The following is a 12,230-nucleotide window of genomic DNA, read 5'->3' on the forward strand; positions in this document are numbered from 1 at the left end:
TGTTTGCACAAAAATGAAGAAGAAAAGATACTTTCCATACGTAAATACAATATAATAGAATGATGACTCGATATTTTCTTCATTAATTGACATTAAGTGGCTTTTTCCAGCTACAAAAAAAATGCCCCATTCTACAGCATGAGTGTGCAGAAATAAACTGCAGAGACTGCGGGCATTTCCAAACAGCCTAATGTCCAGGAAGAACGCCTGTATCTGCACCAGGCTTCACAGTGACAGTATGAAAAGTCTATAGTTTCTACAAATGAATTCATACACAATTATTATTATTACTGAAATACAATGGTGACATCACTAAATGACCCCCAACTGAATTTGGCTCATCTCTTATCTTGGGGCTGAGGCTCATTAAAAACAAAAAACAAGAATCATGCTGTTGCCCATGTGGGGGAAACAGATGTGACCCATTTCACTTCTCAGATTTTGGGATAGATTTTGTCTGATTAAGGGAAATACAATCATGTTATTTATCTATAGAACTGAACTGTATATGATAAAGATATAAATTGTTGAGAAAGACTTGGGAAGAGTGGTTTTTACTTTATTGTCACTGCATTGTTCTTTTATGTTTGTGAAATACATTTTTATGTTGCATGAGTTTAATTTTATTAAATGTTATGTTTCTTGTATCTATCTGTCTATGTGTTTGCATTTTACTTGTAAACATCAACCCCTCCCAAACACATGAAGGCCACCAGCCCACTCCCATCCATCCGGTTGCGCAGACACACACGCACACGCGCACACGCGCACGCACGCACACACACACACACACACACACACACACACTCACACACACACACACACACACACACAGCCCCCGCATCACCACCACCACCACCACCGACTGTTTTCTTCGCACACCGTCCTGACTGCGCTGCTCTCCCCGCCTCCCTGGCACGGCCTCACGCTCACATCCTTCCCGCCGCCGCCGCCGCCGCAGCCGCAGCAGCAGCAGCAGCAGCAGCAGATGTAGTACCACATTTACATTTCTCTTGCGTGTCAGGCCACGACACGCAGGCCACATTATCTGCGATGACTGCTCAGATTTTTACCCCAGAGCTGAAGGCGCCATATGAACCCTTGGATAAATCTTTCAGAAGGACGCAATGTCACAGTGAAAGTTACAGGAATGTAAAGAACAGATCACACGAATATTAAGACGATAAATCACAAAATTGATCAATGCATCTGATCAGGCCTCTGAAGCTCAGTACTGGGCATTACAGACACGCTATGGGGACATTTTTTTAGGAATATTATTGTGGCGAAGAAAAGCAGAAACACATGACAGGTTTAATGGGCCCTGCGTGCACGAATCCCTCCCCCATACCAAAGAGAGAGAGAGGGAGAGAGAGAGAGGGAGAGAGAGAGAGAGAGAGAGAGGTAAACAGAGACAAGGAAGAGAATGAAAGCATCCTTTTACCCGAACATCCCTCCCAGGAAGGATCCGGACGCTTTGACCTTTTTGTCGGCTTCAGCCATCAGCTGCATGGCCTCCTTCTCTTTGCCGGAGTTGTCCATGGCGAGCTGGGTCTGCCGCTGGCGGAGGGATGGGAGGAAAACAGGCCGATGTTCCGCAGTGGACGGAGAGGAGCAGAGGAGAGCAGAGAGGAGAGAGGAGAGGAGAGGAGGGGGATGTCTCTGCTGGTGCTGATGCTGAGAGGCTGCGGCTCTTCTTCTACGGCGAGAGAGAAAGATCATTCGCGGCTCCTTACCGCCATCTGCTGGAAAGAATAGGAATGACTACTGACCGGTGCGATCAATCAACAAATAAACAAATAAACAAATAAACAAATAAATAAATAAATAAATAAAAAAATAAAAAAATAAAGGGTAGGTTCAACATATTTTCTAATTACAGATCATTTTCACTTTATGTGCCTTGATATCCATCTCTCATATTTCTGACACCAACAATAGAGATGTGATGAGTTGGATTTTATTTGTGGCGTTGACAATTTTCAGCAGCGTCTCCTTCCAAATAATAAATTTAATACATTTATAAAATTATATTATTATAAAAAATAAATTTGTGAGTTGTCAGGCAGAACGTCTAATGATATTATCGAGCTGTGACTGCGCAGGACCGAGCCATCTGTTTGAGAATTAGCATTTTGTTTTTCATGACTTTAACAGTTCAGTATCTTCAGTTTATTCTATTTGGGTTTTAACCTTTATCTGATGGGACTCAAATTATTAACGAGTGAATAATCTAACAGTTGATCCATTAATGTTGGATAAATATGGATTCATGCAGCTGTAATCTCAAAGATCACTGTTGCATTTGATAAAAAAAAGAAAGAAAAGAACATTTTTCTGGAAATGAAATTCAGATATTTGGTTTGGAAACTGTCGAATCTTGACAAAGAACAAATGTATGAGCCAGTGAGGTAATAACACAACAAAACAACACACAAGAAACACATTGTGGAAGAGAGATGAAATTGTACGGACAGGTAAATTAAGACCTCAACATAAACATTCTTATGTCATGTTGCTTAGTTTACTAAATACTACACTGTTATATCTACAGGCAGAAAGTTCTTCCAATAAATCCAGTGTGTTTCATTGTAATAAGAAAACACGACAGACCGCCTCCCAGCTTGAAAAGCCTCCTCCATCTTCCTCCTCCATGACAACTACAGTTCACCGCCTCTCTGTGAAAACCCACATTATCCTGCTCGTACACAAAGTCACTACAACAGCAACGTTTTGTGAAGAAACACGGACATGGTGGATTCGTCATGATGTGGGTGACAACAGTAATTAAACCTATTATACTCTGGGTCTGATGGAACCAAACTTCCTCCTTTCATACACTTCATATGAAGCATCTTCCCACAACACACTGAGCGCTGAAAAGCAAATACAGCATCAATCTAGGACTGTGACACGGGAATATTAATTGATTACAAATCATTTTAGATCAAATGTTTTAATGGTCTTTCAATCGGTCTTAAAATAGCATTCAGTAAAACCAGGAAACGATTAAACAGGTGGAGAAATCTAAGACAGTAAAGCATGCTCAGTTTAATCACTAAAGCTGGGGTGCGTTCAACAAGGCGTTTTGCTGGAGAACCTGGACATGAACATGTTTTAACAGATAATTTAGTTATGAACTTTAATTTTGCAGCTGAATCTGAATCAATTGCAGTGTAGGTCAGGTACAAGATCGTTCAACAGTGGCTTCAATTTAAAGCCAAGATTCTCTGAGAAAAGGTTGTTGAACGCAGCTTAAGCCTTAGTTGTTTAAGTCTAGAGGAAAAACAAAACATGGAAAATGTTCCAACCAATAATCTTCTGGAGGATCACTGTACAAAGAGTCACAAGCTCCATTCATTTTACATTTTTTTTTACAAAAAGAAGTCTGAAACAGTTTTATAAATGACGCTCTTGTTACTGAATTATCAACAATAAATACTGTAAATAAAGAAACATTCATCAGGGTGATAACTATGTTAAAACAACTTTCACATCGAAACAAATAAATCATGCAGCGGCAGCAGAGTCTTTGGCTCCACATCTGACAGCTGTCCGACCGTTTGTGCAGCAGTCCGAGAAAACTCTGGGGATGTTGCTGGTACTGGTCAGAAAACTTCAGAAAACAAATCAAAAATGGGTTCATTCGCCAACACCCCCCCAAAATAAAACATGTTCTTAGTCCTTTAATCTTTCTGTGCCAATCCTCTCCCTTTCCTTAAACATTATGTGAGTAAAAGTCTGATGATCCATAAATCCACAAAAGTCTTAAGTTAACTGTCATGCTATAATATTATTGTATTAATTTCTGTTTCTTAGCTGAATCTGCCCTTGACACATTTTCCCACAAACCTCATGAATAAATAAATAAATAAATAAATAAATAAATAAATAAATAAATAAATAAATAAATAAATGATCCAGGGGTATTCTGGCATAAATCTTGTAAAACACAAAGTGCAGACAGGTCGTTTCTGAGTCTGCTCCCTTTATCCTCCCTCATCACATTAAACTCATGCCGATGATCGCTCTACAACAAGTGTGTTAACACACTCATAAATATTCTGAATGAGGCCTTCACCCCCGTGAAGGTCTTACCGGTTATATGGATGATTGTTAAGCTTCTACATGAACAACCACCCTAAGGTACAATACACACACACACACACAAAAAAAAGAAAGGGCCGGTAACATACTCTTGAAATATTACATGACATTAGATGCATTGATTTATTGCATGAAACCATGAGCCTAAAATAAAATAAAATAAATAGATAAATAAATATCACAAAATTCAGCTCCTATTGAAAATGAATTGTGTGTGTGTGTGTGTGTGTGTTTTCCAGTATCATTAAAAGTATACAATATTCATAATAAAGTATAAGTATTCATATGACATAGTATATGTGTTATATTATGATAGTGTGCAATAATATATGTCATTGTACCGTATTTTCTCAGTTTTAGACCAGCAGGAAGATGTGGTGGATAAATGTGGGTGGAGGGCAGCATGTGCCCCCCCCCCCCGTCATCACCACAGCTGAGGAGCCTGTGAGCTAAAACCATTAACCTCCATCTGCTCCAGTTAAACTGCTCAGAGGCCAGATCACGTCAGGCTGTGGTCGTACTGGGCAGCTTCCAAGTGGGAATGTGCGCAACTGTGTGAGCGTGAAAGAAAAAAAGAACAATACGAAAGTTTAAAACAATAAGATTGTAATACTGTTTCCTTTCTAAGCGTATTAGCATCGCCGTGTGTTTGATTCTGACCACTGTCGACCAGGTTGCTGTGGCAACCACGTTGAGCTAGTGGGCTAATAAGAAGATAAATAAACGTGTGGTTTGGATTTGTAGCGACTGTTTGACGTCTCCGTGTGTGTATATGAAATAGAGATGGGCCTCGAGTCTGATGTATGTTCAAGAGAAATACATTGCACAAACTGTCAGATAGATAGATAGATAGATAGATAGATAGATAGATAGATAGATAGATAGATAGATAGATAGATAGATAGATAGATAGATAGATAGATAGGGTTGTCATGCAGTACAAACCGTTGGGTTTCAGTTGTCTGTCAAAATAGCAGAAATTAAGACTAAATGTGTTCTGATTAAATGCTGAAGAACAGCAAAGTGCATGCTAGAATGGAATTTAAAAAACTGTTAAAGCATTCGTCCATTAAAAAGAAAAGTAACAGTCTTTATAATCTTAATATCTCTTCTTTTCTTTACTCCCTCACTGCCTTTTTCTTCCTTCCTCTTTCTTCCTGCACTTTCTTGATTTTCATCGATCCTTCCTCTTCATGCTTCTTCAGTCCTCCTCTGACAGAGTTTCGTGAGGGGTTGATGGCCGGGACTTGCTGTGACCTCTGACCTCTGTCTTCCTGTCCTGCAGGAAGTCTTGAATCTCTCCGGGCAAACACTGGAACTTCTCCTGAAACTCTGCCTCGATGGTGCCCTGCAGCTGCAGCGAGACAAGAGAACGGTGAATCAGTGAGACATATCTGTGATGACTCAGTTCCCCGGTCAGAAACAACACAGAAATTTGCTTGTTTATTTGCCTTGTGTTGAGAAATTCAACCAGCTGTTGTCAGCCATTACTGCCAAACGTTTGAACGGCTCCAATATGGCTGCCAGAGGGCGCACTGCATCACTCAAACGGCCCGTGTTGACGTCAGTACTGATCCTAAACTGTGTGGGTGTGGAGCAGCAGCAGCAGCAGGTTGGAGCCTCGTGTATAAGACATTTCTTGCTGTGTAGCACATTCAAGTGTGAAATATTCAAAGTGGTAGGTGGTGCATTTCACGAGGGCAGGACAACGAATAAATTAACTTCATAAATCAGGCCACGGTGGGAAGCTGGAGAGAGGATTTCCACTCGTGTTGTACCTTTGGTTTCTGGTCTTGTATCTCCTGCAGGAGCCCGTTGTGCTGCTCCACCAGCTGATCGTGGCGCTTTGTCTGAGTCTCCTCGAGCTGGAGACAGAAAAGACAGACAGACAGTCAAAGAGACTTTTGAAGCGTTTCATGACTGCAGACAGACACAGCTAACAGCTACACAGAGAGACGGCGCTCAAGCCATAAAATTTTCATCACCGTCTCTGCAGGATTCGGTCTATAGAAAAGCCCGTGAAAAATTCCTCTAACCCAGATTCATCATCCTCCGCTCACCCGTTTTATGTTCTGGACGACTTCATTGACGTAGGACTTATTGATCTCAATCTTCTCCCTGGGAACACACAGACAGATGGGTTGAGCTCGGTTGAGTTTGACTAAATCTGACAAAACTTGCTGGAGGAATCTGTGCATGAAGGAGATGAAGGAGCTGCAGCGGGTATCTAGGGTGAGGGGTAGTGGATAAATATCGGCGTGTGTGTATGTGTGTGTGTGTGTGTGTTTATGGATCGTACTCCTCAGCCAGATGCTTCTCTTTGGTCTTCGCTTGGTTGATCTTCTCTGTCCTCCTTCGATCCATCTGTCTCTTCAGCTCTTTTTTCTCCCTGCAGCAGCAGCAGGAAAAACATTAGAGCTAACAGTGGGGGGAGGAAGGAACAACCTGGTATTAAGTTCTCCTAAATTACAAAGTCGTTGGAAGTGCACCAGGTAAAAGTCTCGGCTCACACTGAAATAGAAATATCCCCCAAAGAGTTCAGGTCCAGGGAGTCTTTACATTCAACCATCAACTAGAAATCCTCAAGTGACATTGCTAAAACCTGAACATAGCTGCTGTCACAGCAGGTGGTTTTTTAGAAGAAACCGTCATCAAGCTCCATAAAGGAGCCTCTGCAACAATTTGATGTGAACAGATAAATCATCCAACTCCAGGATTTATCCGATTTATCTCCCTGACATCATCTGAGGGAAGACGACATGTTTTATTGTCTCTTCTTTTAATCTTAAGCCACTAAAAAGCAGCTTTTTAACTTTATTTTTTTTGGTAACTGCTCTATAAATCTGAAGTGTAAGTTTCATGGCATGAATTTCATCTTGGACATACTATAAGCATGGCGAGCAGTGATGGAAGAGATACTTAAGTAAAAGTATATAGTACTAAGTCCTAATATAAGTCCTACATGAAAAGTAAAAGTACAGAAGTATTACAACAAGTTCAGTCTAGTGGTTCTTCGTCCAGGGGGCAGATAAATCCGAGGGGTCTTGAGATGATGTTTTTTAATGGGAGTGTGGTATTTCCATCTGCATTGTATTAGAAGTATAAAGTAGCTTAAACTGGAAATACTCAAGTAAAGTACAAATACCTCAAAGTTATACTTCAGTTCAGAAGTTGAGTAAATGTTACTTCTCACATTTGATGTCAAGAAACCAACCTGCTGCAGCCGGGAACAGCTGGAACAGCTGCTCTTCTTCTGGCAGTTATGAAAGGAGCTCAACTCCTTGTGTGATTCCTCACAGAAATCAAACAAGCTGAAGCAAAATGTGCGCACTCAGGAGACAGATCTTTATCTTACTTGTCACAGATGTCTTTGAGCTTCTTCATCTGGCTGTTGTGACTCTCCTCCGCCAGACTGCTGAGTCGCTCCGTCAGCTGGAGGAAACAGAAAATCACACTTTAACACAGAGTTTAGTTTTGAACTTCCCGTGTCAAAGGTCACGGTCAGCTTTACCGTTTTTATATGTTCTCTCTGCAGATACTTCTGACTGTAGTACTGCTCCTGCCTCAGAGCCAGAAGCTGCTGCTGCTGCTCGTCTCTCAGCTGCTGGAGGCGTTCGTCTTTCTCACTGTCCGAACACGAACCCCTGATGAACACACACACACACACACACACACACACACAGACACACACACACACAATACATAAACACAGGGAAAATTATAGATTTCCTCCGGACTTTTTATTTTAGTATACGCCACAATGACATGACATTTTTCCTGTGAACTCAATTTCAAAATAAAATGACGAGAAGAGACAGAAGCTAATAGGCAATAACACGTTGTGTGTGTGTGTGTGTGTGTGTGTGTGTGTGTGTGTGTACCGGCTCTTGCTGCATTGTCTGGCCGTTTTCTTGTACTTGTTGTTGAACTCTCGCAGCAGCTCCGACGTTTTCTTCTGGTGTCTTCTTACCAACTCCTTCAGCTCTTTGAACTGACGTCTCTGCTCCTTCTGGTAAACCTTGCTCTGCTGCAGACTCTCTATGGTGCACACTGGGACATCTGTCGCCACACAGCACAGAGTATTAACAGACCTTGATAAGAATGAATTGTAAGTTATTTCACATTATTGATATCAATTTTAATCAATCGCCACTGAAAATTCAGATGTTTAACTTTTATAAAGTCTCAAGCAACAAAAAAACAAAACAGAAATTGGATCTTTTATTATATAAATGGATTAAAAAAAGCAGCATCAATTAAACACTTTACACAAACCAGACACTATGTAGACCTACGTTTATTTATAATCATGTGAGTTTTTATTGTTGTTGTTGTCTGTTTGTATGTCCTGTTCAACATAGGGTAATATAGTGATTTATTTTGTACTTGTAGTCCTTAAAGGCTTTTAATAAGATATTTTTTCCACACTTGAGTCATTTAAACTTTACCGAAGTAAAATAAAAATCAAGATTGAGTTTTGTCTTAATTGAAATTAGCTGCTCTTTAGTTAAAGTTTTCGTCCCTCTAAAAACATCCATGATAATGTCAGTTTTTCCAGGATTAATTGATTGATTGACTTCATATCAGGAAATTGTTTAACAGCATAATGACCATTACTGACCTATCAAAACACTTAACACCAGGTCCTCAGTCTTTGCTGCAGGTTTCGGTGCCTCTAAAACAGAGAGGAGAGAATCAACGTCAGTTTTTCTTAACATTAATAAAAACCTAAATTATTGCTAGTATCATTATGACGACTGCGTTGATAGTAACACATCAACATCTTTGAACGCAGGGGTGGGTTTCCTTGCTTGTAGGTGGACGCTACCTGTCATCGCTGTTTGCTGATTGGCTGCGGAAGCTTTGGGCGTCGTGGCGATGGGGGTGTGTCCTGCAGGACCAGGGGCGGGGCTGAGTCCGTTTTCCAGTGGAGCTGATTTCAGGTCGTTCTTCCGCTCTGCACAGCTGTCGGCTTCATCCTGAAGAACAACACCCACATGAATTACAGCCGCGTGTTCAGCCTCCGGGACGCAGGCTAGAAACAGCAGAAACAGGACCGACCTCAGTCTGAGTCTCCTCCTCCCCGTCCTCCAGAGTCAGAGCCGCCAGCTGTTTGGACCTCTGCTCCAGCAGGTTGACATATCGAATGGGGTTGGACAGAGCCTCGATCACATCTGGAGAAGAAAATATAAAGAACCACATGAATACAGAGGGAGGAGTTGTGCTCCAGAGCTGAAAGCATGGACCAACATGGCTTAGAAGTATTTATCATTATATCACATATTTGTCAGTACTTCCCATAATTATACAGCAATCATTTCTAATAATATGAATTAAATTAATGTGACCTGGACCTGCATAGGCAGCATTACACTGGACAGGTGAATTTGAAACCTTAAGCTTCCTACTTTAACATAATTTGAGGCCTTTTATGGGGAAACTAAACTCTTTTTAAGATTTGGCTTCAGTATATTAATGAAATGAATAAAACTCCAGCTGTGTTTAAGACGCTGCTCCGGCACATTTTAATAATGTTTGCAAACTGTAACTGGAACAAGTTTAAACAACCTGACATGAGAAAAGGCTGCAGGGTCATTAAAATCAAAAAATGTATTCTCTGTCGAGATCAGATCTCAGGGGAAAAAGTTACCGCCGTTTGTACCTGCAAAGGTGTCTGGGACGTAGTCTTTGACCTCGATGTAGACGAACACAGCCGGTAGAATCAGAGACTGATTCTTCTCATTCCTCAGGCCGATGTAACGATAACCTGAAGGAAACAACACACAGGCTGATGTGATGTGTGTTTGGATTATTCAGGGAATAAGAGGAGGGAGAGAGAGAGAGGGAGAGGGAGAAGGAGAGAGAGACAGAGAGAGAGAGAGACAGAGAGAGAGAGAGACAGAGACAGAGAGAGAGAGAGACAGAGAGAGAGAGAGACAGAGACAGAGAGAGACAGAGAGAGAGAGAGACAGAGACAGCGAGAGAGAGAGAGACAGAGACAGAGAGACAGAGACAGAGAGAGACAGAGACAGAGAGACAGAGAGACAGAGAGACAGAGAGAGAGAGAGACAGAGACAGCGAGAGACAGAGACAGAGAGACAGAGAGAGACAGAGAGAGAGACAGAGACAGAGAGAGAGAGAGAGACAGAGAGACAGAGAGAGAGAGACAGAGAGAGAGACAGAGACAGAGAGAGAGACAGAGACAGAGACAGCGAGAAAGAGAGAGACAGAGACAGAGAGAGACAGAGAGAGAGAGACAGAGAGAGAGACAGAGAGAGAGACAGAGACAGAGAGACAGAGAGAGAGAGAGAGACAGAGAGAGAGACAGAGACAGAGAGAGAGAGAGAGACAGAGAGAGAGAGACAGAGAGAGAGAGGTGCAGCTGAGTTCACTCCAAACATCAGTCATGCACATTATGTCAGGACAAAACTGTTATTTTATTGAAAGTGGTGAGTGACATTTGAAAACAGCAGCTGTTTGTAATGTGTTTTTGAAAACAGTGGGAGACTGGATGCAGTCTGCAACAGGAAGAGAAATATTTATAACATATTTTCTTTCAAGTTAGAGATTAAAGTAATAATGTGTAACATTTGCATGTAAAGAAATGTGCTGTTTTACTGTCTGACAGCGCAGTGGTAATAAATTCTCATCCCACGTCAGGAAAGTTTTTACAGAGTTTTCTGCCGTTGTGCTGAATTTACACAAGCAAGAGATAAACTGAAACACAGAGATTAGTTTCAGGTTACATCCCTGTTTATCCAGAGTCACATATGATTGTCCCATTTGTGTCAAAGAGAAAGTTCAGGATAAAAGGGATAAAATAAATATGACTCATCACCTGGTCGGATGGCAGACACTGGAATAATCCGATGACCGATAAACTTTCCTCCTTCCTCAAAAGCAGCGATTCTCAGAGAGGCCAGAGTGGGAAGAATCACCTGTCAACAGATGGATCAGACAGTATCAGCATTGAGACGTGTTTCCACTCAGCTGTTCCCTCCTGCGTCTCCGTTACAAATCTCACCTTTTTGAAGACGATGGGCTCTTCGTCCCACACCGGGTTGATGGCGTTGTTGTTTTGGGAGGTTTTGGTCTTCAGCGCCTTCCTCCTGGTGTCCACAGGAAGTCCAAACATCTCCACCTCCACGTACACGCCCACCCGCCGCTCAGTCAGGAACTGGCCTGAAATCACCTGGGACACGCAGAGACACAGACCGAACGTGTCAGCCTGTATTCCCTCGAGGGCTGCAGGAATATGCAGCGGTGTAGTCAATGTCTTAAAGCCTTTTTATATGTCAGATTTTGAACATTTCCGACTTCCTGTGATAACAACACCAGGATTTTCACACAATCGTACATTATAAGATGCTCCAACGTGCAGGTTTACCTTCACAGAGATCATGTTAGCTACGATGCCGTCCACTGTGTTTTCTGTGAAAGGGTCAAAGTGTTTGTCCGGCCGCCTCATGAACTCCGGCTTCAGTCTGTAGCCGCTGCGACCGTTGTACTCAAACATGAAGAGGTTCAGCTGCATGGACAGATCTGGAACAGAGAGCTGATGTTACGAATATAAGAGCTCAGAGCTTCAGCTGTTGTACTCCAGTTGTTGCAAACAGGAAACGGATTAATGAAGTTGATTCTATTCATTTTGGTCCAGACGATGTTAAGTCCCAAACTAAAATGTAATATATGACATACAGTATATATCCCTATTTTAAGAGCCACATATGTCACCTATAAGGGGATATATTATTATCACATATATACTTCCTCTGGATATAAGAAGATATACGTTTATAACATATATGAAATATGTAAAATGTGTATATATATATATATGTATATATCAAAAATATCTATGTGATGATTTACATACAATACATGTTTTTTATGTAAAAACATTATATATTCAATTTATTTATGCAATTTTATTAAAACAACACACGTTAGAAAAATATATATGTTTATATATGTTTTTCTTATCAATTTCAAAGTGGTCTCAGACCCTACTGTTTATAATATTAACAAACACTGACTTTACTGGCTGTGTAACATCTGTCTACAATATAAGCACACATACATAAATGTATGTATTTGTATAGGCTAGATATATATGTCAATAT

At 41.2% G+C, this 12,230-nt stretch overlaps 2 protein-coding genes across 2 annotated transcripts in view; both read right to left on the minus strand.

Annotated features, from left to right (window-relative positions):
• The window catches only part of napba (N-ethylmaleimide-sensitive factor attachment protein, beta a), a 7,924-nt gene extending 6,243 nt beyond the window's left edge, over positions 1–1,681 (minus strand). The window contains exon 1 of the mRNA XM_023393491.2: positions 1,445–1,681. Within this exon, the coding sequence (XP_023249259.1) occupies positions 1,445–1,542 (98 nt within the window). The 5' untranslated portion in view covers positions 1,543–1,681. The remainder of the gene's footprint in view (positions 1–1,444) is intronic.
• A 3,551-nt stretch (positions 1,682–5,232) lies between these two features.
• LOC111644585 (1-phosphatidylinositol 4,5-bisphosphate phosphodiesterase beta-1-like) overlaps positions 5,233–12,230 on the minus strand; it is a 24,374-nt gene continuing 17,376 nt past the window's right edge. The window contains exons 17-30 of the mRNA XM_023393496.2: positions 11,495–11,649; positions 11,132–11,299; positions 10,946–11,045; positions 9,770–9,874; positions 9,169–9,281; positions 8,936–9,086; positions 8,729–8,782; positions 7,989–8,166; positions 7,619–7,751; positions 7,463–7,539; positions 6,407–6,496; positions 6,168–6,225; positions 5,886–5,972; positions 5,233–5,461 (exon numbers count right to left, since the gene is read on the minus strand). Coding sequence (XP_023249264.1) covers positions 5,309–5,461; positions 5,886–5,972; positions 6,168–6,225; positions 6,407–6,496; positions 7,463–7,539; positions 7,619–7,751; positions 7,989–8,166; positions 8,729–8,782; positions 8,936–9,086; positions 9,169–9,281; positions 9,770–9,874; positions 10,946–11,045; positions 11,132–11,299; positions 11,495–11,649 — 1,622 coding nt within the window. The 3' untranslated portion in view covers positions 5,233–5,308. The remainder of the gene's footprint in view (positions 5,462–5,885; positions 5,973–6,167; positions 6,226–6,406; positions 6,497–7,462; positions 7,540–7,618; positions 7,752–7,988; positions 8,167–8,728; positions 8,783–8,935; positions 9,087–9,168; positions 9,282–9,769; positions 9,875–10,945; positions 11,046–11,131; positions 11,300–11,494; positions 11,650–12,230) is intronic.

Source organism: Seriola lalandi, unplaced genomic scaffold (assembly GCF_002814215.2).
Source record: "Seriola lalandi dorsalis isolate HSWRI2012SDOR001 ecotype SW California unplaced genomic scaffold, Sedor1 jcf7180002054937, whole genome shotgun sequence".
Lineage (NCBI taxonomy): Eukaryota > Metazoa > Chordata > Actinopteri > Carangiformes > Carangidae > Seriola > Seriola lalandi.